Source organism: Dermacentor albipictus, chromosome 1, assembly GCF_038994185.2.
Source record: "Dermacentor albipictus isolate Rhodes 1998 colony chromosome 1, USDA_Dalb.pri_finalv2, whole genome shotgun sequence".
NCBI classification, from domain to species: Eukaryota; Metazoa; Arthropoda; class Arachnida; order Ixodida; family Ixodidae; genus Dermacentor; species Dermacentor albipictus.
The window spans coordinates 423,304,478-423,330,284 of NC_091821.1; the positions used below are offsets into that span (position 1 = coordinate 423,304,478).

The 25,807-nt window shown below is 52.9% G+C and overlaps 1 protein-coding gene across 3 annotated transcripts in view; it reads right to left on the minus strand.

Annotated features, from left to right (window-relative positions):
- LOC135896994 (uncharacterized) overlaps positions 1 to 25,807 on the minus strand; it is a 171,480-nt gene that overhangs the window by 50,266 nt on the left and 95,407 nt on the right. The window contains exon 1 of one of the 3 annotated variants that reach the window (XM_065425563.2): positions 7,764 to 8,013. The exons of the other annotated variants lie outside the window; for them this stretch is intronic. Within the exon in view, the coding sequence (XP_065281635.1) occupies positions 7,764 to 7,788 (25 nt within the window). The 5' untranslated portion in view covers positions 7,789 to 8,013. Of the gene's footprint in view, positions 1 to 7,763; positions 8,014 to 25,807 lie in introns of those variants that run through there. 3 annotated transcript variants of the gene reach the window in all.

Here is a 25,807-nt window from a genome sequence, read left to right on the forward strand (position 1 = left end):
TCTTCCAGTCTATTATCATCATGCCTAATAATTTTCATTGCATCGCTCGTTGCGCGGTCCTCAACGTCTTCCAAAGCTTCTTTGGTAACTTCCAAGTTTCGGCCCCATACGTTACTAACGGTAGAAAGCAATGGTTAACAGTAAGCTCCCTGGTCATGATTTAGTAATGCCTGCCGTAAGCTCTCCAGCTAATATTTTATTTTTGTTAATTTCCTTGATCAGAGGCCCCTGCGAGTAATTAACCTCAATAAACGTATTTCTGCGCAGGTCCTAGAGGCTGACTGCCGACCATGACATTCGTTCTCTTGCCAGGCTGCGGAACATTACTTTTCTCTTCTGCATACTAACTCTCAATCAGACTTACTTTCTTCGGCAAGTTCCTCAAACGTTTGTTGCAAATAGTCTGCAGCGTTGCTGAGTATGCCAATGTCATCTACAAACCGTAAGTTGGTGAGCTATTTACCGTTAGCCCTCACTCCTAACCATTCCCAGTCTAACTGGTTGCACACCTTTAAGCATTGAGTGATAGCATTGTAAATATTTTGCTATTGATCATATGAAGCCTTTTGCAGATATCTGGCTATGCAAAGTCTGCGCGTTAGTGTCATCCGTTCGATATCAACATTCGTGGGAAACTTCGTTTTTGACCACTGTTCGGAGACAGTGCGCTGCTGCCTAGGTGCCCCGATCTAATCATTCCAGCTACCTGATTCAAGCGCAGGTAGCGCGCGTTTCATGTACAGCCAATATCAACGCCTTAACTGGCAATGTTCATTTATCATATACTGTAAGCTTGTTCACTTACTCCCTTATAATTAGGGTGTAAATTAGAAAGACTGGGGGTGTTCCAAGGGTGTTTTCTTGTTGAACGCCATTTTGCGCTGAAAAAGGGTGTTTCAAGGGTGTTTACAAGGGGTGAAAAGATGAATACACCCGCATTACACCCATAAGGGTGTGAAAATTTTAAGAGTGTAAAGGAGAGGCGAGAGGGGAGCACCATGCACGCAGCACGTCACACACGCGCGCAACACACACACACACGACGGCGCAATGGCATGCGCAGCTCTTCGTATAGGACCTACTGCAGAGTGTATCTCTCTCCTTTTTTTTCTTTCTTTCTTTTTCAGGTCACCCAGTTTTTGGGGTAATGGAAAGAACAGGAGAAGAACCGTTATTGGAACCAGACGACGTCCCTCGGCCGCCGCCCCCTGTGGGGTCGGCTGACGGGTGACGCGCGAAACGAAATGAGATGGACAAGGAGGGCATGGAAGGAGTTCGATATGAGAAAAACGAGAAAGCGCCTAAAGAGTAAAGGGTACGAGAAGCAAGAGAATCGCGATTCACCGTGCGTCTGCACCGTGTATGTTACAGTGTCTCAAGACCCATATTACACGGGTGCCACAGGCGCCCCTCGCCCTGATGGCGCTATGTATGTGGTAGTCAACGCAACAATCTCGACTGGGCCACTCCACTCGCGTGATTGTACTAACGTGCGAGAGAGACAGCCGGTCAGCGCGCCTGCGGCGATAAGTGGAGCACAGCGACAAGAAGCTCCTGCTGCGACAGTTCATCTTCCCCTTTTTCCCCAGCGCGGAACAACCCAACATCGAGAAAAATACTTAAAAACCCGCAACGTCACGCTGGCGTAGAGTTGCTCAGTCTTTCGGCGCGAAATTCAGAAACTGGGAGTTTGTTGTTGTTCGTATTCTCCAGGAGTAATCAAGCTTTCTTTTATTTTTCTTCGTCGAATAAATAAAAACACAGAGTTTTGAATGAATGTACCTTGTCTGTATAAACTGACACATTGTGTAGCGTTATAGTTTCCCTTTAACGTCCAACACGGGCGCGTAGTAATATATAGCGGCGACCTGGCCAAAGCCCCCTCACCGGTTCTACGCAAGAAATACAAGGAAGCAAGCAACGGGGACAGAATGCCGTCTGTCTGGGGTCACCTCCACTCGCTTCTTTCCCGTTTTTCTTTTCGTTTTTCATGCGGCAGAGAGATATGAGACAGTGACCCAGACACGGTGGGATCGAGACGTTCAGGCGACGCGTGTATACAGATAGCTCGCGAAGATAAAATATTCATATTCAAGCGCGCAGGCAGTATAGGTGGAGCCGCGTTTAGCTGATGTATATTTAAGAGGGATATCTCACATGTAAGGTTTGCAACACTGCAACTGTCAAAGTGTTTAAAAATAGGAGCGCACATTTCGCGCGTGCGCAAGAAAGAAAGAAAGAAAAAGAAAGAGAACGTTCATCCTTTCACGCGGTTATACACGCGTCATTTTTTCCCCCCACGAACTGAGAATATAAGCGCGTAAGAAAGGTGAAGACAAACTTGGTGGCACCGCCTACGCATCGTCCCGTTTGAAACAAGGCGCTCCTCGAACGCATGCACCCATCCATCTTTCCGTTGTAAGTGTTCGCTGAGCGATGTTTCGGTTTGGTAGGCGGGAGCTTAATAATCCCAGGCGTATGCCAACTCGTGCTTCATTGCGAAACGGTTTTCGCTCACGACAGTTGGCTCAGATCACACGTATAGCTGTGCAGTCTTGCACTGCTAGCTCTTGGTTAGAATTGCCACCGTATAGCTGTGTGGCCACGGTTCATCTCTACCTCCCTAAGGTTTGGATGGTGAGGAAGAGAGAACTTTTTCACTATTTAGGGCAGTATAGCATAATGCATGCAATTGCACACCGATTGCGGATTCCTTTGCGTGAAGGCCACGTGGACTAAGAGACTGTCGAACGAGCCAGATTCTACGCCTCACGTTTCACACTCGGTTGGCACCGAACGCGTTGAGTATATGCACTTTCTCTTTGACTCCGCGCTGTTTTTTTCCCTCAATGTGCCGGAACAAACTCCCGTGGCTGGCGCCGAATTTTACTGTTGGCTTTTTCGGTAAGTAGGTAATGATGGCGAAAGAAGAAACACACACACACACACACACACACACACACACACACACACACACACACACACACACACACACACACACACACACACACACACACACACACACACACACAAACAAACACACACGGCAACCGTCAAGGCCACCAGTGGCCCACCCAAAATAAAGCTAGGGAGAAAACGCACACGCCCTAATAAAGGACCCCTCGCCTCATGATGGACCTACGCAGAGCCACAAGAACAGCTGCGCACACACGAACAACGCAAGAAGGAACGCGAGGGTTAACAGGGGTGGCGAATGGGGATCCGGCGCAGGTTGCCGCCGAGGATAAATAGAAAACGCGTCCGCGAGGGCGGCGCTCATTTGACCAGAAAGGGAAATCAAGGGGGCTGCGGGAGCAGCGCTCCCTCCTCCATGCGCTCAGCGGGCGCTCATCGCCATTGTGCGTTACCTCGCCTCCTCGCGACCCGAGGGCCCGCGCGCCCGCTGTTCTAGCTCAACCTGCGCCGACGAAGCGACGGGGATACGCGTGACGCGAAGAGAAAGCGGGGCCCACCACCGGGGCCCGCGCGCGGACCGTATTTCGATGTCAGCATGGGGGCGCTGTCACGGGACCTTCGGTCGGGCCCCGCGGCCAACGCGAGGAATTGGAAATGACACACGCCGGGTCCGGCTGGGTTTCGGCGGCGCCCGCTGACGCGGTAATTGCTTGCGACCGGCGGCGCGGGAAAGAAAGGAACCGAGGGAAAGGCTGGGAGACGAGGGAAATTTAGGTCTCGAGCTCGGCCGCCGAACAAAGGCAACGGAAGGAGCAGAGAACGTTAGGCGACGGCGTAATGGCGCGGTACGTCACGTGTATATACGAAGCGAAACGCCGCACGGCGCCATGGTGCTTCGCGTAGTGTGGACTGCGGCTGCACTATACGAGGCTGCGGTGTGAGAAGAAAATGTACGAAAAAAAAAGTGATGAAGTGAGGGAAACACGAAGTGAAGAGCAGTGCAGACGGTTAAGAACAGAAAACACTGGGGCTCACATACAGATCTCAGACGTGTACGCACAAACTGGGCCGCGGAGCAGGAGAGAGCGCAGCGCGAACGCTGAAATACTGCCGCGGTTGAAAAAGAAAAGTGGGGGGGGGGGGGGGAAACACAAAACAAGAAACAACGAAACCGAAAGGAAAGGTGTAAAGCAGGCTAACTAAAGCAGATAAGAACAAAAGGCGTGGGGCGCTATAGGCCCTCAAAAAAAGTTTCTCGAGGGAGAAAGCGCACGCCCCACGCGGAGCCCCTTGCGCGTCGGCCAAGACTCGCGAGACGTTCCGTGACCATGCACGCAAGTTCGCGCGTGCGAGCGACGCAAACGCAGCGAAAGAGAGGGACAACGAAAAAGGACAGGCTCGTCAAAATCGGGGCAGGCGAAGGGCGGCGGCGGCACAATGCGCGTGCACGTGTATCGACCGAACAGGAAGCGCGGCGGAGTCGCCGAGACGAACGAGACACGGCGTGCGCGCGCAAGAGGGCGTGTGTGCAGAAGAGACGACGTCCGGCGAAGACGTACGCGCGCGCGCGCGCACACGCCTCCCATGCAAATAATGCACGCGCGTGCGCACACACGCACACCGGTGGGGAGAGCCCATATGCACACGCCCTGCAGTGCTTCTCAAGCTCGCGATCTCCAGTGTGCCTGCGCGCTTGTATACATAGACGCGGTGGTGCCTTCCCATCATCCGTTGGCGACGGACGCTCTGAGAGACTGCAGGGTGGACGCGCGCGCCTTTGCTTGCCCGAGCTCGCCCGTTCGAAGAGAACAACAAAAAATTGGAGGACGCTTAAGCTTCGCCTTCAAGAGTGGAACGCGACAGCGTTCTCGTCAACCCGCGAAGGGGTGTAAGACAGTGGGCTACGGCGCAGCGACTACGCGCCCCGCATCGGACGCGGTGGGCGTCGAGCAGTGCCGCGTTCGGCCCGGCAACGAAATGTGCGCCTGAGCAAGCGACGCACGCCTGAGCCTTAGAAACAGCTCGTTTCTAAGGCAACACCGCATTCACTAGAGACGCTTTTGTAGCGCTTTGAAGCATCGAACTCGTGGCTGAGTGGTAGCGCCTCCGTCTCACACTCCGGAGACCCTGGTTCGATTCCCACCCAGCCCATCTTGCAAGTTGTTTTTTATTAATGAAGTGCCTGCTGAGATTTATCGCTCACGGCCAACGCCGACGACACCGGCTTTTCTGCGACACGAGCTCCTTAACGCTGTTGCGTTAAAATCATCGCCGGCCACGGAGCAAATAAATGCGCATCGCGTCGCCGGAGCAATCCATGCGCTTCCCCCGTTCGTTGGGAAGGCACGCCCCCGCTCTTATAGCGTTTCGGTTGCCTGCGGCTCGTCGGAATCCGTGGAACATGCGCGCCCGCTTTCCGTTGATTCTGCTCCGACTGCGGAATTCCGTCGTTGGAAACTGCCCGTCTCAAATGTCGGTGTGACGAAGAGGGAAAAAGAAAGAGAGAGAAAGAAAGAAAGAAGCGGCGATCGTTGCATGAGTTGATCATTAATAGACACTTCAGCTAACAGAACACACCAAAAGAAGGGGATGGAGGATATTAAGTTAACTCATTTACTGTGAACCGCAGTTTTGTGCTCCTTACTGACCTCGATACATTTAGACTCGCACGTGATCCTCAAGCGTATACCCGGTGAGCAATGCCGGAAACTACACCAATGAGCAGCACGCCATGCCCGCTACTCGGAAACCTTGACAAGATGAATCTCGAGTGCCCTTCGTTACGCAGGCAAATTGTGCACAAAAGCGTATCTCGACGCTGGCAAGATTGTTTGATTGCATAATTATATCGAGCATGTAGACGCAACATCTTTCTCAATGGGTTTGCCCCGAGAAGGAGAAAGAAGATCGCATATGGATTGAAAAACTAACAACAACAAAATAAAAGAAGAACCGCAGCAGAAGAATAGAGGTATAGATGAGAAACCGACGAGAAACGAGAACATGGTGAGCACAACATTGTAGGTATATCGTGTCTATGAATTATTGCGAACATGTACAAATCGACGCCGGAAATGCTGTAGCAACGCACGTAAGAGGTGCGCCTAACATCGGCGAGCTGCAGACGAAGGCATGAGGTAGATCGCTCTTTTTTTGTGTGTGTGGTTCGTTATACAGCGCAAACCCCGTAACGTCCTATAAGATCGAGCTTGAGCTGTCCGCAATGGCACGCTTAAAGTAACGCTCAAAGCGCGCACTTTAAATCCTTCTCACTGGCTATAGATAAGCGAGATACGGAGATATGATCAGGTGTGAATAGATGCATATGGCAAATCAGTTCGGCTACCGAACCCCGCAATGTGAAAGAATCTCGGACCAGCAGGAATGTTTCAACTGCGAAGCTTTCGTTTTGAAAAACCCGTATGGGGCTTTCTTTGTAGCTTCGTGTTACCAGACGGGTGGACGTCAATGTTTTCCCTGTTTCATAAATATAGGCGTATAACTGAAGACAAAACCTTCAAGATTTCAAAGTGTCGCGGGATAACTATAGCTAGAGTCATTTGCTTAAAAGCGAGCCAATTCCGTTGAAATAAAGCGCAGCAGTTCAGAGCGGCGAAAACAATAATCTATAGTTGAGTGTTGTGCGCTGTAACTGAACAAATGTGTCTTTCCATCGTTGCAGCCGTTGATCGTACCCACCGTGGTTCCTTAGTGGCTATGGTGTTGTGCTGCTAAGTACTAGGTCGCGGGATTGAATGCCGGCCACGGCGGCCGCATTTCGATGGGGGCGAAATGTCAAAACACCCGTGTACTTAGATTAAGGCACACGTTAAAGAACTCCGGGTTGTCCAAATTATCCCGGAGTCTCCCACTATACGGCGAGGTTCATAATCAGATAGTGGTTCTGGCACGTAAAACATAATTTGATTTTTTAGCGGCTGGTCCGTTTCATACGAGTACGAAACGCTCCGTAAACTGCGTATGCTTTGGCAGTGCTCCCGACACACACATCATGCGTAATGACGCACTTTTAACCCTGCGTTAATGGACGCGGCCTGGACGCTTCTGAAAAATTTACGAAACAAGCAGCTGGGCATGCCAACGGATGAACTCCAGCTCATGCACTTTGCCAAAAGCCGCGAGGTCGTCATGGCCTAGACTGCCATCCTGCCTCAAGACTACGACTCCGCGTGTCGGTAATCGAATAACATCAAAGGGGAACGAAAAAGAGCTAGCAATTTTTGCGGACGTCACTCCACGTTCACTCTTCCCCTTTCTTTTTTCGCCCCCAAGTATTCCAGTCTAAGCCTCCAAAAGGCTGGCACGCGCCCTGGATAGCATCCAACTACGTATTCGCCGAACAGCATAAAACAAAAATAAAGAAAGGAGAAGAGAAAGAAGTAAATAAAAAAGGCAAAGCGATCGACATCGGACGACAATCGCCGGATGTTGGGCGCGCGTTACAAACAGCTAGACGAAAGCCTTCGCAAGAAATTCGGCGCCGCGTCCGTCTTCCGAAAGGCTTCTCCTACGGAAGGCATCCAGATGCCCCGCAAAGAGACATATTGCCAACGTGACGGGACCAATGCCGGCCGCGAAGAAAACATCGGCGTGACAGCGGGCCACGACGCCGCCGGCGCCGGAGTCTGCGAACCCCGAGGATTCCGAAGCGGGCCTCATCCAGATCCACGTTTCATTCTTCGTGCGCTCGACGCAAGCGTATACACGCGCTGTCGCATATAAACACGTCTCCTACTCCTTGCCCCCTTCCCTCCCTCCTTTGCAACGTACGCACATATACGAGTCTACACACGCGTGCGCGCGGTACAGATGGTCTATATACGTACCCGCCTCGCCCGGACGGGACAGCATGTTGAATGGGCGAAACAGATTCCTCAGCAGTAATCAGGCAGTTTTTCGGTCGCCGCGACAGCGCTCCTTTTTCCTTTTTTTCCTTTTCTCCGGCTGCTCCGATGAGACGAGGACAAGATCCCGCGAGCCACACACAATACACACGCGCGCGCGCACAGGGCACTGGCTGTGTAGAAATATCGCGGGCCGCAGACTCGAGGGTTCCGTCAGCACCGGAGACCGCGCGTGCACTGGCAGTCAGCGTCAGCAGGCGCGCCGCACAAGCAGCGGAGGAGACGTCGAAGGAGGGAAGGGAGAAAGGCGCTGGCAGGAGGGGAATCTTACGTCGGCGAGCGTGCGGGGGTTGGTGGTGGCGGCACTGGTAGCAAGAAAGCCGCAGCGGCGAGCAGTCAATGACCGCAGAGGCAGGCGAAGGCGCTTGTTTCCGCTGGGGGGGGTCCGCAGCAGCAGCAACAGAAGAAGCAAGCAGAAACCCGGCACCGTGAAAGCGCAAGCACGCGACCGCGGCTCGCTGACGAAAGCCACACCACCACCGCCGCTGCAACAGCCGCCGCCGCAGCGAAGCCAGTCAGTCAGTCAAGGGGGATGCCCCGGCCGACGCGATCTGGGTACTGGGTGGTGCGCACCAGCAGCAGCAGCCAGCGTCCGTCCGTCCAACGCCCACCACCGCCGTCACCCTTTCGTCGACGACCCCCCTCCGCTCTCCTCCTCTTTCGGGGGCCCACCGTCTCGTCTCCTTTTAGAACCCGTTACGCCGGGTCTGCGCTGGTTTATTTATCGGCGGTGGGGGGCAGCAGCCGAAGAGAGAGATTTCCAGAGGGGGGGGGGGGGGGTCTCCCCCGGTAGCTCTCTCTTCTTGCCTCCCTCCCCCTCTCCGATATCACTGCCACCCCCCACCCCCACCTACCTAGTCACCCTTCTTTTGAAGAGGATGCTGCTCAGGGAGCATCGCGGCGGCGACGCACAGACGAACAGGAACTGGCGGCGGCCGGCGTAGACGCGAGGGGACGACCCCGATGTTACTCCGGCTGTGGTGGGGAGGGGGGTGCCCCCTCCCTCCCTGTACCGCCGCCCTTGAACTCGGGCGCGGCACGCACCGGCCACGATGGCTTAGCTCTTGCTCCCTTCTTCTCTACCGTCGCCTCCTCCCCGATTCTTCATCCAGCGGAGCCTCATCTTCTTACAATACCTCTTCTCCGCGAGTAGGACCAGCGAGCGCGCGTGCGCGCGATCTCTGTGATCTCGACGACTGCGGCAACGCGCGGGTGCGAGGACGAGGGGGGGGGGGAGAGGGACCAGATTGGCGGTCGGGAACAGCTCGGCATCAGCCGGTCGGCAGGCAGTCTCGTCCAGATTTGAGCGCATTATATTCGGGTCAGCGACGGCGCGAAGTGCGCGACATACGAGAGAGAGATACGTCGAAGCTCCGAAATGCGAAAAAGAGAGAAAGAGAGTGAGTGAGAGAGAGATTGCGCACGCTGACACGGCACGTGTGCGTAGTCATCGTCAGCGGTGCACGACTTTTATTCATTTATTTATTTTTGTACTTGGCGGTACTCTTTTTCTAGGTAGCGCGAGGTAGTACGTAGTCCGGTACTCTGGAGGCTGCCAACGGAGGATCCGATAGCAATCGCCGATATCGCGATTGACGGATGCGAAAGAAACGTGCCCTCCTCCGAACGCGTGCGTGATAAGCGCGGAGGAGGTGAGAAAGATAGGAGCGCAGTATTCAGGAGCACGATCTCCGAAACGACGTAGTTAACAGATTGGCGCAACGCGCGAGTAGCTCGCCCCGGCCCGGTCTGCCGAAGAAGAGGCGTGCGGTTTTGATTTGGCTCCACACGGCCGGCCCGGTCTAACGACTCTTCTATACCGTTTTCTTTATATTTTGGGGGGTTCTATATAAGTCGGACGGCCTAAAATGAGGAAAGAACTCGACACAGTATAACAATGCAGGTCGAGTGGAAAGGGCCGCGACGGCGAAGAACCCGTTCGTGACTGCAAGGATGCTGCGCGACCAGGCGCACACACATTCAAAGAGGCTGCGCGTATGCAGGCATCGATTTGTGCGGTGGGATGTACTCGAACGCAGAGCGCCCGAGACTGCGGGCGGGCGGGCAGGGAGGGGGGCAACGAGAATCGATGAGAAAGAATAGGGCGTTTGATGGCGGCTGCGTGCCGTTGTATCGCTGGGTCTTGCACGAGTCATTGAGCACCTGGCCGGTCGTGGCAGCCGCCGTCGCATTGTGCATCCAACATGCATATATAACCTTGCGAGACGGACGTGGCTGGCTGCAGGGCGAATGTGTAGGCGCAGAGACTGGTGCGTTTCGCGAGATTGGTTCGCGTGAAGAGAAAGCAAAGATTCTCGTTCCCCTCGCTGGTTAAACATAAAGACAGTTTCGATATAGTAGATGACGTATATGTGAGAACTCACGAGCAAGGACTTCAAAACCGAAGGGCATTCAGGGAGCTAGTGAGGTTGCGCACATCGCAGCTAAGATTACTCGTGGAGCACTGGACTGTTTCGGACACGTCGTGAGAAGGGGCGGCCGCAAAAAAATAGATATCGAAATTGGTCTAATGGACATGGCTAAACATCTCGATTATACATGTGATACGGCGGAGAGGGAAAAAGAAAGACAGTCACAAGACGAGCTTCAATGGCGCCGGAGTTGACAAGATTGCTTCCTTCGACAAGGATGGCTAAGCGTCATGAAACTGGATACGAAGCCTGCCGACGCATCCTAAACCGCTCTGAGCGCTGCTAAGTGTGATCTTCCCTCCACATGACATAAGAGGGCGGGCCTCGGCAGACTTCTTTGGCACGCTTCCACGGCCGGCCACTGTCCGAGGATGCTATCTTGGGCTCGTGGACTAACCCTAGCCGCCGCTTAATAAAGACCGCTTGGTGCGTTTTCAGCCGAAACAGTGGTGGTATGGACGCCTAGCATTATCGTTGGATTTACGCTGATCTTTTCACTCGCCAAACACTGCGCATAATAATACCTCAATGCCGACATCTCTATATACGCTTTGGCTTTAAAAACGGAGAGTTGATGCTAAGAGCACTGGTGCGCCTCTTTGGCGAATGGTTATGCTTATACCCCTGCGTTCTTTCCTTGTCCCTTGCGAGTATGAAAATAGAAGCGATTTGTGAACGGTTACATGGTATTACGTCTGTTGGCGTGCTATACCTTGCAGTTGGAGGATGATGACAAAGGCTACATATATGTCACTTTCGACGCTCCTCAAAAACTGCCGAGGCCGTGCGCAGCTATATTAAATATGTTTGCCAAAGCTAGCTTCTCCGCAAGAACACCGAGTGTGTTGGGAAGCCTGCTTCAATCGTTCGTTCTGTTTGATGGCAGTGCATACCACGGAGATATTTATGTATCATTGCCTGGTGTTCGCCTCTGTGCACCCGGGAACATTAATATGCTAACAAGAAGCTTCGCTTTAGACAAGTTAACTAAAGAATACGTCCCTCATTCAGGTGCGTCAGGAGCGATCAAGCCCTCTCGACTCTGAGGGAGGCCCTCAAGCCATCACCCCACCAAAACATCGTGTGCCTCCTGCACTCAATAGGATGATCTGACGGCTCGCAACGCAGCTTCCCGTGTGCAACCCACCTTCTCAAGTCCAACGATAGCGGTATCCAGCGTGCTGCAGCAGCGTAACCACGTGACGAATACAGCGCGGCGGCTTTATACGTACTAGGGAGCACACAGAATGGAAGCCAGCATTCTCTGTCATTTTGTCGAATAGCAGCCTTGAAATAATTTCTGACGCGATAGCAACTACAATGTCAGTCTGTTGCGGCCATTCACTTTAATTAACCGTAAGTATATACTCTGGTTAATTGGCGCGCGGTCATCAAACCTTCACGAAAGCTGCTGCCGACGGACCACTGTGTCACGCGCGCCATTACACAACAACGTCCGCAGAAACAAAATAAACACGATTAGGCACGCTGAAAGAAAAGAGCTTAAAAAGAGGGGCACCGGGCAAATTGCGAGCGTGCTTGCGTAAGAAGTCCATCCAGCACAGAAGGAATGAAGAGGAGCGAAAAGGGTTTAGCACCGCGCGACTGTTAAAGCCGTGCGTGGCGGCGTTCTTTTATACGTCGGCCACTCGAAACTCGGCAATGAATAACAGAGATCGAGCAGATGAATTAAACAGGAGATGAAAGAACACACACACACAGATATATACTGGCCGGTGATGTGCGAGGGAAAGAAAGAAAGAAAGGAGCTGTAAACGAAATAGTATAGACGTGCTGAGCGGACACACGCACGCACGCCGCATCAAGCGACAGCCAAGGTTGTCGCGAGGCGTGCTTCGTTAAACTACTACACGCGCCACAGTTCTCTCTCTCGCGCACAGGCACCGCAGGCGGCTTAAGAGCGGCGGTCGCGACGCACTGGCCGTTTCGACAGAGAGGCGGGCGAGGCGTCCACTGCGAGAGAGGGCCATTCCTCGAGCCGCGCGGCCTATGGCGCTATGGCGTCCGGCAATTACCATAAAAGCCGTCGCCGATGTGGCGGCGTATATATATCCCCGCGCTAACTGGCCGTTACGATAACAGCCCGTATAACGGCATGCCAGCAATGCACTCTCGTGGCCGGGCACAGCCCGGCGGTCGATCGAACGGCACTGGACGGAAGGCAGGAGAGGTTGGGGGCGCGGTATAGGGGAGTCGAAACCTACCGAAGGGCAAGAGAACCGGAGCCCGTTATCAGGAGGGCCCGCCGTTCGGCAGCGTTGCGCAACGGCCGACGATAGGCGGCGCCGCTTTTAATTTCCGGGCTGCCGACTCCATGCCAGCACTGCGGCGACCGCGACGCCACCGCCCCCCAGTGGGCGCCTTGCCTTGTTAATCGGGGACACTTCGTTAGCGCAGGCGCAGCAAGCGATGATACGCAGAGCGAACGGGGAAACGCGAATCAAACGCAGGCGAGCTTCAGAAACCAGGTCGTTATCGCGGTCACTGGACGATAAATGGCCCACGGGCTCCGCTCACCCCCACCACTATACGACGGACGCTTCAAGGTTATCCGAGTTTGCAACGCTATAATGAACCATTGTTTAAGGTTCCCAACTAAGCATGATGCTTAAGCCACGCAGGAATGTTCACACATATATAGCTACATGTTGTTGTTGAAACGTATCTATGACAGCACATTCTCCTCCCCTCTTGACTATTTGTCATCAGGAGTCGACGAGGCTGGATCAGTCCTGGCACCCCAGAGTTGGGCCACGACACACCGCTTGCTCACCAACCTAAGCAAGGGGTGTGTCTATAGTATCCGCATGTTTTCTTCCACTTCCATTAACTGCCCATGCAGACGAGCCACAAAACTTCGACAGAGACATTTTCAATCCAGGACATTAGACATCCGCGTTTTACACGACATTTGCTCATAATAAAGTTGCCGAACTTTTCTCAAGACATCGCCCTGCGAAACTCTGAAGGGTCCTCAGCGAGCTTGGCTCAAACACAAACGTTATGCCCGTTTTCAGTGTTTGTAACAGCAACAGTGCTTGCAACGTGGAACGGCTTCGCGTCTTTCACGTAGCGACACTTGAAGCGAAGTTCACATTAGACAGACAACCTTTGTCCCACTGTTAGTGCCACTGCTGAAACAAGGACTTTGCTTGCGTGTTTTCCGAAGCTTCCGAAGCGACGCTTCTTCTCGTCCCCCCGCCTGACATCAAAAAGAAAGAAATTCAGTATAAAAAAAAAATAACGCGAATGGAGGGGTCGACTGTGCGGCGCCAGGAGCGGTCGTCAAAAGAGCAACTCGGTGGCGCAATAAGCAGAAAGTAACGGCGTTTTCAAGGTCTCCCGATGAAGCGCGCGTTCTGAAAGGGGGGCGTGGAAGAAAGGTCGGGGCGAGGTGCCTTTTTTTAGCTCTCGTCGGGAGGAGCCATTGACATTGACTCTCCGTGGCCTGGCGGGCCGCGCAGCTTCTGGCGGCAGCGGGAGTCGAGGGAACGGCCGCGTTCCGAACGAACTCTTTTCATCGCCTATTACCGACTCTTTGCCAGCCGGCGACCCTGATGCAATAGGCCCGCGAAAGGCCGCCCCCGCCCCGCAAACAAACGGGGGCCCGACCGCCCGCGCGCGAACCGGCTCCGAAGCGCTGGAACGGAAGGCCGAAGCCCCCGAACTCGCAGCAGGAGCTTGAGCGGTATACATACCGCGATCGAACAACCACGGCGCCCAGTAAGCTCGTCGTATATTCGCATTTCCGTTGTAAACCATGGCTCGCCATACACATCGGTCGCAGGGAGTTATTAGTGTAGGGCAAAGAATGAATAAACAAATGGAATGCGACTGATTTTAAAAGGAGGAAACACAAGTCCTTTAAGAAACGTGCGCGTTACCGAGCAAAAAAAAAAAAAAGAACGTGTAGGAAGCCGGCGAGCTAGTGAATTTTTTGCGGTTTTCTGCGTACAGTGAAAAGGCAAGACACATACGCCCTCAAATCCACTTGATGGGAAAAAGACCATTAAAAAGAAAAAAAAGACATCTCTGGTGACGTGGTAGCCCCTCCTCAGTTGGATACAGGATCTGGATTCCCGTGTGGCGATCCTTCTGGGATTTCGAGCGGTAAAGGTAGCCCCATTACCATCAGGACAACAGCAGAGAAGCCAAGCCTCTGCACCCTCCTCCTAAACCGTATAGGTATATACCCCACCCGGACAACCCATTTCAATTTCCCTTCCGGTGTAGGACGAATAGCCTAGAGTGGGAATATGCGTTAAAAAAAGACGTCGTAAAGACGTCTTCAAATAAGTCACTCAGAAGTCGACCTCGCGATACACGCCATTCTCATCACGGAGAGGTAACCCCGCGAGTGCTTTCATGTCTGCCTTTGTGTGCATGTGCGCGCGCAGTGTTTGTCTCTCTTTTCAGAGAGTGCCTCCCGTCAAGCGGCCTCTCACGCAATTTGGGCTTCCTGAGGCAGGGCTTGTCCACGACGACGACAGTGGAAAACAAGGGAACGGGGTCGCGGCCGCCAGCATTACATACGAAGAAGCACAAAACGCTGGCTCACAGCGATACACGAGACTTGGAAGAAAAGACTGAAGAGACAGCGGGTAAGTCTGCTGCGCAACGCCAGAACTACAACATGAGACTCTGTGTCAAAGTTCAAGCGAAGTCTTGAGAACCCGAGCGCCAGCGTGCATGCGCAGGGGTTCTTTGTGGGAGACGACACAGTCACATTCTGTGAGCGTGCGGTCTTGCCTTTAAAGAAAGAAAGAAAGAAAGAAGTGGGGGGGAGGCCCTCCGATTTCCAGGAAAAAAGCTCTTCTTTCTTTCTTTCATTTCGTGCTCGTATTTGTGAGGGTACCTCCTGACCTGCTTATTGTATTTACATTGTTAGGAAGATTGTCACGACTGCCCAGTGGAGCTACAGCGCGTGGAAGTATTGCCTCGCTCCAAACTGCCACGACCCTCCTCACGCAGTCCTCACTCCGAGGTATAAAGCAAGCAGTGAACGTACACGCTCAATCCAGAATGGACTCTTGCCTCGCGACCTCCTCAACCGAAATCCATCTCAAAGCATCACGGCATTCCGTATATGGCTAGCCCGCCGTGGCTGCTTAGTGGCTTTGGCGTTGCAATGCTAAGCCGGAGGTCGGGGTACAAAATCCCACGGCCGAGAGAGTCGAAGTTCGACGGGGGCGAAATGCGAAAACGCCCCTGTACCGCGCATTGCGTGCCGCCTCCCCCCCCCCCCCCCCCCCCCCTTTGCGCCTCACACTGGTTGTTCCGGAGTTCCTTCACTATAGGGCGTGGCTCACGATCGTATCGTGGTTTCGGCACGTGGCAAGCCAGAATTTATTTTAATATCTGGCTACAAGTATAACACGCAATCTTCCAAGCGACTGCATACACCATATAGGGATGCATTACGGGCGTTAATCGAGGGAAACTAGTACGAGCGGCACACCTGTCAGCGCTCTGCCGCGTGATTAGTACCGGGTTATATGAATATGCAATGAGCGTTTCAACGGCCCCGACAGTGAGCATTTGCACCGTGGCGCCTCTACTCTTTTCTTCTGACCCGGCGACTTCTTTTTAGCACTTCATGGTGTCAGGGGCACCAAAACACGCACAGCTGGAAGACGCAGAGTTCCAGGAAGGTATACTGCCGCCCGAAGAACTAATAAAGAACGCGTCACCACGCAGTATAAATTAACAATTTCAATTACCCCGCACATTTCGCTAACATTGTCCACAGAAGCCGACAAATCGTGCGGCGAATAAAACTAATTTTAATAACACGTTTGCTTCTATCAATGCGATGTGTGAGGTCGGAAAAAAGAGCTGAATTAACAGCTTGACTAGTTACACGTACCCCAAAAGAGCTTACGCTTAAAGTTACGCCCAAAAGAAATTATATGCTTAATCTTGGCGGTGAAACACACACTGCACAGACGACAGCAACAACGTATTGGAACTGAGCGTTATTTGGGAATACGCGCTTCACATGCGCGTAATGAAGGCGTACATTAATCAAGGATTACGCAATACTGCGAGCAACGTCATTCGTGTCTGTTCACTGAAGCTGTGCAATACTTAGTACGGCCGTGTGCGCAACTCTGTCCCAACCTAAGTGCAGACATTCTTCGTTGGACGCATACGGCCTACAAATAGAGCACAATTCTGGACTATCATCTAGCAAGTGAAGCTTCACCCGTTTGCTAAATTTTATTTCGGCCTTCTGCGCTCCATTGTCAAATGCTTAAAAGAGAAGTAAAAGTAAACGAGATCAACTGCTTATATGCGTCGACCTTGGCGCTTTAACTGGTTCGATAAGAATTCGCGCGCATTTCTTAACGTTTCCTTCTAGCTTTGCTTGTCTAAGACGAACGTAAGGGAACACCTGAAAGCCAAACAACGAGTGGAAGCGTATTGAACTCGCAGCTCAATAAGAACGTATATCCATACGCAAATCACTCTACGCCGTCTCGCCTGTAGTAAGAACTCAAACCAATTCGAACTAATGCACTTGTCTAATCAAAACTAAATGCCACGACAACGAGTTTGATGTTGTGGGATTCGTGTCTCATGCATGGACAGCTGCACTCCATGGGATCCACGGTGTTGTCGATGTTCCGGTTAAAAAGGGTTAGGAACTCGGACCCATTTCTTGCGAACCATCACGGGGGACTCCACTCTGCGCATTAACGCGCGCATGCATCCTCGATACAACAAAGCCGTCGATCAATTTTTGCAGGCAGGCGTATACCGAGCGGATAGCAAGAAAGTCCGAAGGGGTGGCCAGTGGCGTATCCGGGCCAAGGGCCGCCGAGGTGCGGAGTTTTCGTAGCGCGCGCGCTCGAGGCAGGGAAAGAGAGAGAGAGAGAGAGAGAGAGAGCACCGGGTCGCGGCTCGTTTGGGCCCAGACAGACGGAGTGACAGGAACCGTTCCGGAGGACCAAGACGCCGCCGTCGCTTCACGGAGCACGCGCTCGCTCTGCATTCGCAGCCGCTCGCGAACGCCTACATACGCCAGAAGAACAGCAGCAGCAGCAGCAGCGTTATGTGCAACTCGCGGAGGGGGAACGAAGAGAAAAAAAAAAAGAGGAAGACGCGCGATAACGCCACCCTCTCCCCCTGCAACGGCCGCTCTATTTCGGGAATCGCGGGGGTCGAAGGGCACGCCGAAGAAGCGACGCCCAGCCCGGTTCCCCGCCGCGTACACGCGCAGCAGATACTATACGTGCGTCGGCTTCTCAATGCTCGCTGTCGCACGGCTGCTCTTTTCGATACTTTGGCTGCCCGGCCTTCACAGTGACGGCCGAGGCTTCTCTTGCCTCCGCCGTGTCTTCTCCCGCACACGGGTGCCTCGGGAGCGAGACCGAGAAGCCTCGCTCGAGGCGGCGGCGGCGGTTCAGTCTCCCGAGACGAGGCGCCGCGAGCACCCGTGACCCGTCTCGTCACGTGCCGTGAAGAGAAGGCGCGACGTCAAGGACAGGCGCAGCCATCCAGCCAGCCGTTGATACACACCGGCTCTGTGCGCCGTTGCACGCGCACCGCGCCGCAATGTAGCTGCGTGCGAGTTTCGTTTGTCTGCAACACACCGTGTGCTGTACTTATTTTTTTTTTCGCACTGTGTTTCTTTTTTCTTCTTTCTTTAGGCGCCGTTACGTTCCTGGCTTTGACGGCGCCGCCGCGACGGAGAAACACGTGCGCTGTTACATGAACGGGGCTGCGCGTTTTGTTTGCATACTAACCTAGAGATGTACGTCGCACGCCCCTGACGAGTCAGCGGCGCCGTCCCTTCGATTTCGTGCCGATAGCATCGCGTTGCCGACATGCAAGTTTACGTACGCGCTCGAACGTGTCTTAGGTAACGTTCCTCTCTGCCTCTACGTGGTTCGTGTGTTGTGCGTTTCCCGGTTCGCTTCTGTGCGAACAATGTTTTCCAAGTACTCCTGTCTGCTTGAATTTGCCGTAACAGAACGACATATGCTTCGATCTTTTCTTCAGGGTAAATCCGCTATTAACATCGCACGACCGAGCGCAGCCCCGCAAATACTTTACAATATTGCACAAACCAGAACTCGAACGCATCACATTTTTCTCTTTCTTTCTTTCTTTCTTTCTTTCTTGTGGTAGCTTCATGACGCTAGTCCGCGTATTTAGGGAGAGTGTTAGTGAGACTGATAGGTAACAACTAATGAAATGTGACGTGTGAGCTTTTGCGTTCCTAAGCATATATGTGCTCATGGCACCACGAGAGATGCCGTGGTGGAGGGCTCGGGATTTAATTTTAGCCAGGCGGGCTTATTCAACGTGCATCAAAGTGTACATAAACGACGGTGCTTTTTTTTTATTATGTTATCGCTGTTCCGCGTGAACGTAGCGACAGATGGAACCCGTGTGCTCAGCAAGCAGCAGAACGTCACATACGCCGAGTCACCACACCGAGAAGTTTGAGAGTTTCACCCATTACCCGTATGAACCATTCACAAGCCACGCGCCCGGTTGCGCGAACCAGTAGCGGCTTCAGAATAGCTAAGCATAATACGTCAAACGTGCAGCGATTTCTGCAAACGCGCAAGTCGTAACATCGCTGCCGGGGGCCGTTATAGCTTTACGTGAGAATCCAGCTTTGCGTTTGAATTTCTTCTCCGTCCATCTACGCGCAGCTTTCGTATATGCGCATATTTCCTATGCCTTGAATACAGATTCCGGTTGCTAGTCAGTCTCGTGTACTGTTGCCTTATTCATATATACTGTTCGTAAACTTGGGCTGCACACGCTACTCTCTGCAGCACGCGCTTTCACTTTTGCCTGAAGACACGGCACTTCATCCCCCCTCCTCCCTCCTCCCTCTCTCTTTTCTCAGTTACTGTTTTTTTTTTTCCGGCTGTCACTTTCGCGTGCACGTGGGATACACGTGCAATATAAGAGATGAGAGCGAGCCCGCGGATGAGAAGACGTCTGTCGGTGACGCGCCGTCGAGCATGCTAAATCGATTCGGGGGCCCATGTAGGCCCCGCCGGTTGTCCGTCTCTCAAGACGGGGTGGGGGGAGGGGAGGGGGGGGGGCGCACGGAAGTCGTACGTGGGCTGCTCCAAATAGACAGCAACCGTAACCGTGGGGCGTTGTTGTTGCCTCCGACTCCGGCAACCGACACACACCCACGAGGCGTCGCACGGGCGCACTTCTCCGACAGGAAGCGTCGTTTCGCGCATCTCTCGTTTCGCGTTCCATTTTCCTTTGTGCAGCTCTCTCTCTCTCCCCGACGTTATTCCAAGGATGAAAAAAAAAAGTGCATTGCACACAGCCAAGACCACGCTACAACTTCAGCAGGGGCGCATGTCTCGTTTTCATATACACGCGTCGCCTTTTTGCCGTGCTTATTTTTTCATTGAAACGCTTGAAACGGCCGCAACCTCGCAGCAGGGCCCTTCGCTGAAAGACCACGTGGACCGCACAGCTGCGCGCGCCGTCGGACGGCTAGCTGGCTGTCGCGTGTGTCTGATTGAAGCAACCAGCAGCTCGGGAGAGACAAGGCGAGCTAAGCAATATCATTTGTAAGCTAGGGATGAACCGCGTGGTCTTTGTCAGCCGGCCTGGCGAGAAGAATTAGCTCGCAGGAGGAACGCCAAGGCAGGAGAAGGCTTCTTCGAGAAGACGCCGTAATCGCGAGCTCATTTCCAGCTAAAGTCAGCGCCCTCGCACGCAAGCGCGCGCGCGCGCGTTTTAACCTCGGCTATCGCAAATCTTGATGGAGAAGAGAGGGCCGCATGGCGTCGGCATAACGCCGCGCCACTGCGCTTATGTATACGCCTGGCGGGAGCCGTACGCGACAAAAGAGCGCGACTTTGCTAAGGCACCGGCGGCACGAGACACGGAGAGGACAAGGGTGACCGCGTGGCACTCTTTCTCGTCCTCCCTCACCAGACGCGGCCCAAGGCAAAGGGCGCGCAAGCGCGTGAAAACGCGCAAAGACGCGCCCATGTGGTCGGACGTTTAACTTATACATGTGCGGCACGCAAAAGGCAGACGCAGGATTTGCGAAAGGTAGAGAGGATTAGGAAATGACATGACGAACCTGCGCGGATAGGAATGTCGGCTCGCGCACGTAGAAAAGCTCGATAGGTCCCGAAGTTTCCGGCAGCGGTCGAAAGCGCGTACGTCACAATTACCGTAAAAGAATAAAGAAATGATTGGCCCCCAGACACTGGTGGCTCTTCTTCGCGAGCAGTTTTGTCTCACTCCATCAGCCTCAAAGCACCCCCTCCTATAAACCAAGAAGTGCAGAGGCGGCGACGACGACAACTTGAAGGAACGGGGCCTTATTACGATGGACGCCTGTGATGAGCGCTCGAGACCGGAGCGTGCCCGTGCGTTCGCGTCAGTATACCGAGAGACGGGGAGACGCGAAGCGCGGTGCACTCCGGCTGCTGCTCGCCGCCAATGGACTCGTCTCGCCAGTGGAGAGAGCCCGTCGTCATTAATTACGGCGGCGGCGGCGTTGGTCCCGCGTGTACGCAATCACGTTTATCATCGGTGGCTCCGGCGATGTGCCGTGCGATGTAGTACACGAGACGGAGAAGGGGGGGGGGGGGGTGATCCAAGCTTGAAGATGACGGCAAGAATACGTCGGCGGTGGTCTGTACGCATATAAAGAGCGAGAAACTAAGAAAAAGAGGACCGGTCGATGGCGATGTGCCGTTCGTTCGCGTAAGCAAACGCTGATTAGGTTAGGTTATTACAGGGAAGCACACTTCTTCCCATGACTGCAGTGACTGCGTGCTAGCGGGTTATCGCGTTGTGCAGTTCTGACGGTGGACCGCGGGGAGATTCGAGGGGACGCTTGCACCGGCCCTGTGACCCTCACTGTAGACCTTGGTGCAGATAAATATAATATAGTAATCTTTATTTCTCTCTTTCCACAGAATACAGAATGAGAGCGGACGTAAGACAGGGCATCCTAAACAGAAAATGGAAACATCGCGGTGCGGGAAAATGCATGGAGAGAACGTGGACTGGTCAGTGAGTCCTTGTCGTTTCGGTTCTTCGTCTGTTTTATTTTGTTCTGTTTTAGTTTTCTATTGCGTGTACCTGTATGAAGGTTTCTTGAAGTCGTCAGAAGCAAGAAATACGACGAAGTGTGTGTGTATATATATATATATATATATATATATATATATATATATATATATATATATATATATATATATATATATATATATATATATATATGTATGCACAGCGGGGCAGCGGTAAAGTCTGGATCGTTCACGCGAAACGCGCGAAAAATAAAAGAATATGTAGGAATTCATTTGGACCCTCCGAAATGAGCGTTTTTAACGCAGATAGTCTCAGCACACGGGCGTTGTTACACTTTGTCCCCAATCGAATGTATACCCGGCGCTGCAGGGATACAAACCCACGTCCTCCTCAACAGATGCCACGTATAATACGCATATCCAATGAATCATTCCTGTGGTTTTGCAAGAGAAATAAAGGTGCCAACAACGGCACGGAAATTCACTGCAAGGTCGAACGCATTTCACCTCTTCTCTTACACCTGAAGATGTACCTCATTATAAGACAGGGCGCGAAGGGTGGGTGGGGGGCGAGTAATCTGACGTCACAGAAATCCAGTGGGTTTTTAAAATCAAGCCCGCGACACAAGCAAGCTCTGAACTTTGTGGCCGCGTGCAATCGATCGCATCTCGTTTTCCAGCCAAGCACACCCGGCCTAACCGAGGCCGCCGACCACAAGAAGCTAGCCCCGCCCACGGTCTTGGCCGGGAGGTCACGCAGACGTTGTGTCTTCATACCGACGAGGTCTTCGCCCATCAACTCTGTGCTACTGATGACGCAACCAACGCAGCTTCTCCAACGCTATACGGTCTGTACCGCGCAGGCTCAGCGCCACGACCACGGCGAATTCCGCACTAAAAGCCCTCTCACAACTGGCCCCCGTCCACGAAAGACCACCGGCGAAATGTGTTTCTTGGCCGTCCACCGCTGTTTACAACATCAACAACGCGACAAGGCGACCGAAAGGGGGCGAAGCGCATAATATCGTATACGTGACCTTGCGACAAGCAGCTGTACGCGTCCGTGCATCTTTGACGTTGGGCATTATAGAGCAGTCTTCCCTCCAGCCGTGTCATATATCTTGAACAAGCAAACAGGCGAATGAAGACAAACAAAAACTAGCGACAGCGCGAAGCCTCGCTACATTAGCTGTTCACTCTGCAGAGGCGCGCGTAACACTAGTGCGTGAAGCAGGCGAACTTAGAAAATGCGCAGCGCGAGATTCGATGCAGTAAGTATACAAGCACGTTGGAACAGAGTAAGCGAAATGGCTGAGTCGGCTGTAGCTACCCATATAGCTACCGTACCGTACAGCTGGTTCGGGCGTTTCTTTCTTTCTTTCTTTCTTTCTTTCTTTCTTTCTTTCTTTCTTTCTTTCTTTCTTTCTTTCTTTCTTTCTTTCTTTCTTTCTTTTAATCTTTTTCGAGAATTCGCGTTTGCTTATTTTGTTTGCCGCACATTAAGATAACTAAGCGGACTGTGAGGGGGATTTCAAGCCCGAGGCTTCGAATGACTTGCAATTATGAGATTCCATATCTCCGCCACACGTGCGCTCACTGCACCCGCCACAAGAACGTTGCGGCAGGAAATCAAGCCCTCGACCTCCCACGAAGCAGCGAAATGCTACACTGGCGCTTAGCCAAGTGGGAAGGGTGGAATGAAGAACACGGCGGCGGGAATTGCGAGCTAGAGAAATAGAACCGAGCTTTGTAAACTCTCTCATACACGGAGGAAAGCAGAACAGCGTGCGTCGCTAGTTCGCTAGAGCGGCACCGGAGAGGAATAAAAGAAAAGAGAGAAGAATCGAACTTAACGCTTAACGCGAACAAGTACAGCATGCGTGAGTGGTGAACACACAACGCCCATATAAGTATATATACTACGCGTCAGGCGCCCGTCAAGCGAGTATGTACACGTATTGCCAGTCAAGCGGCGCGATGAGCGCACGCCTTCCCGCCCACTCACACGGGCAGGGGTGGTTACATCGCGGAGCGTGGGGACGACCAACAGATGCGGCTCCCTCTCCGGACCGAACATCCACGGCAGAGCGGTCGGTCACCGCTAGGCGTCCCACATCCAGGGCGTGACCCTTTCGGAAACAGCGGAGAAAAAGAAATGAGAAAAAAGAAAAAAAGCGGGGAAGTTTCGGCCATCGTCCCAGGCTGACGACCAAGAAATCCATCCTGTCCAGTCAAGGATGCGAGAGGTGAATTCCAGCAGAGGGGGGAGAAAGGGGAGAGGAGGTCAACGACGAACGGCCAGAGAGGAAACCGTACCAACTCGCAGCGGGTATGTGATACGTGCCCGCCGCCTCACGTCCATCAGATACGTACGGCAGTGGCCGGGTTACATACACTTGCTGCACCGGTCTTGTTGCCTGCCAAGGGCAGGGGAGAACCAGCGGCGGATATAGCGTTGCCTTGACAACGCGAACGGAACGCGCTACAAGGGGAAGGATGCACCAGCGGCTGGCAGCGCCGTGAAGCAATGCGGAAGACGTGGGACGTCGAAGCTCCTTTCACAGCCCGGATGCTGCGTAGTGGCACATATACCTATAGGGACCTTATATATACCCGAATAGCGAGTTCGGGCGAGTCGAGACGATACTTTCTGCAGCTTCTGCTTGCGCGGTGTGCGAGCCCGGCGTGATGAGAAGATCGGGGCTCGCCGCGCCCGGTGCACAGTGAACTACCATGCATGGAGGCGTCGAGCTCGCGGCTTGCTCGGCGCGACCGCGTGAAGTTCGCGCACATTCCCGCGACCTCGATAGGAATAATCCTTTAAGCAGGCTAGAATGGCAGCGTAGCTACATACCTGAAATCGGGTTTGGACGACAGACGCTACCAGGAATAGCGTCCCGGGTGTATACTGCATATTCACCCGAGGATACACATCGGCCTTGCCGAATCCGCAGCTTAAGAGATTTCTGCTGAGTGACTTCCTACTAGATTTAAATATATTCTTGATGCGGGTGAGATTCATAAGATCATCCCAAATAACGCCGAGATTTATATATATATATATATATATATATATATATATATATATATATATATATATATATATATATATATATATATATATATATATATAAATCTCGGCGTTATTTGGCAAAAGCTGTTAAAACGTTGTGACGATATCGGCCACCCACAGTATATTGTCGTTCGGATGACAGGACATTACGTGCCACACAGTATAGGTCACACACGTACGTAAATGAATTCGAAGAACTATCCGTCCCAAGAAACAAGGCTGCGTGCGAACCCGCTAGCTCTTAGAATAAAAGAACGTGCATCACATGTTCCGAAATTCAGAGAAAGTGCGAATCTCAACATCGCCATCCGCGACGTCATCGCGGCATCACTGCGGACGACAGATTCCGGCGCGAACTTCATAAACGGAAGTTTGGTTTTTGTTTACTCCGCTAATAACACGTGCTAGTGATGATCGCAACAAAAAAAAAAAGAAAAACGCGAGTTTTAAAGGCTGGCTGGCGAAGTTAGCAAACTAAATCGGCTTTCCACTTTAGCGTCCCTTCAACGACACCTTTAGGCAAGGAGCGTCGTCGATGTTCCGTTGCTTCACGGGCGCATCGCGAGGATACGTCTCCCGAATGCCAAGAGCATAAAAAAAAATGGCTGTGGCTTAGCTAAGGTTAAGCCTAGGATGCGAAGCATACTAGCCTTTATTTTAGTTGTTGAACCACTGTTTAGCCTGGTGAACTGCTGTTGCTTGGCTATATTTGGTTCGGCTAGACGAAGAAACAACTCATGCAGGCGAGCGCACGAGCTGAGACCCGGCTATGTAGCTACGCGGCCGCAAGCGAGCGCGCGAGTTGAGCCTCCGCTTTTGCAGCTGTTATGACGTCATACGGTAGCTAGGCGGCCGCGCGCGGCGCAGCAAGGAAGAGCGTGGTTGTGCGGCTAGTATGCTTCGCATAATAACGCTCAATTAGCAGTCGCGCGTTGGTAGGGCGGGGAGAGAACCAAGCGCCATCGACTGCAGACCGAATTAACCATGCCGCACCAAATACGCGTCGCGACATCTCCGGCATCTGCGTTTGCCGACAGCTGCCACTTAGACGGAGCCACACGCCAGTGCCGGGGGAAGGGAGGGAGTGGGGAGGGGCGATAAATCGGATTTGCGCTTCGACACTTTCGCAAAACACACGCGTCTCTCGGCCACGCTAACCGCCTGTGTGCTGTGTGTAGGTGCGCATCGGGCACCGACGCACTGTGCCAATCAGTTCGAGCAACGTACACATACTAAAGGTCCTACGTGCTCATTTCATATACGCGTTGGTCACGCGAGAAATTGCGTACGTGGTTAAAATTTGACTGTGCATTCTTTTCAGAATGGCCGAAAAGCCCGCTCGTAGTACGGATGCGCAGGTGCATTTCGTGCGCACTGGTGGTTCTTGAGAAACGCGCATAT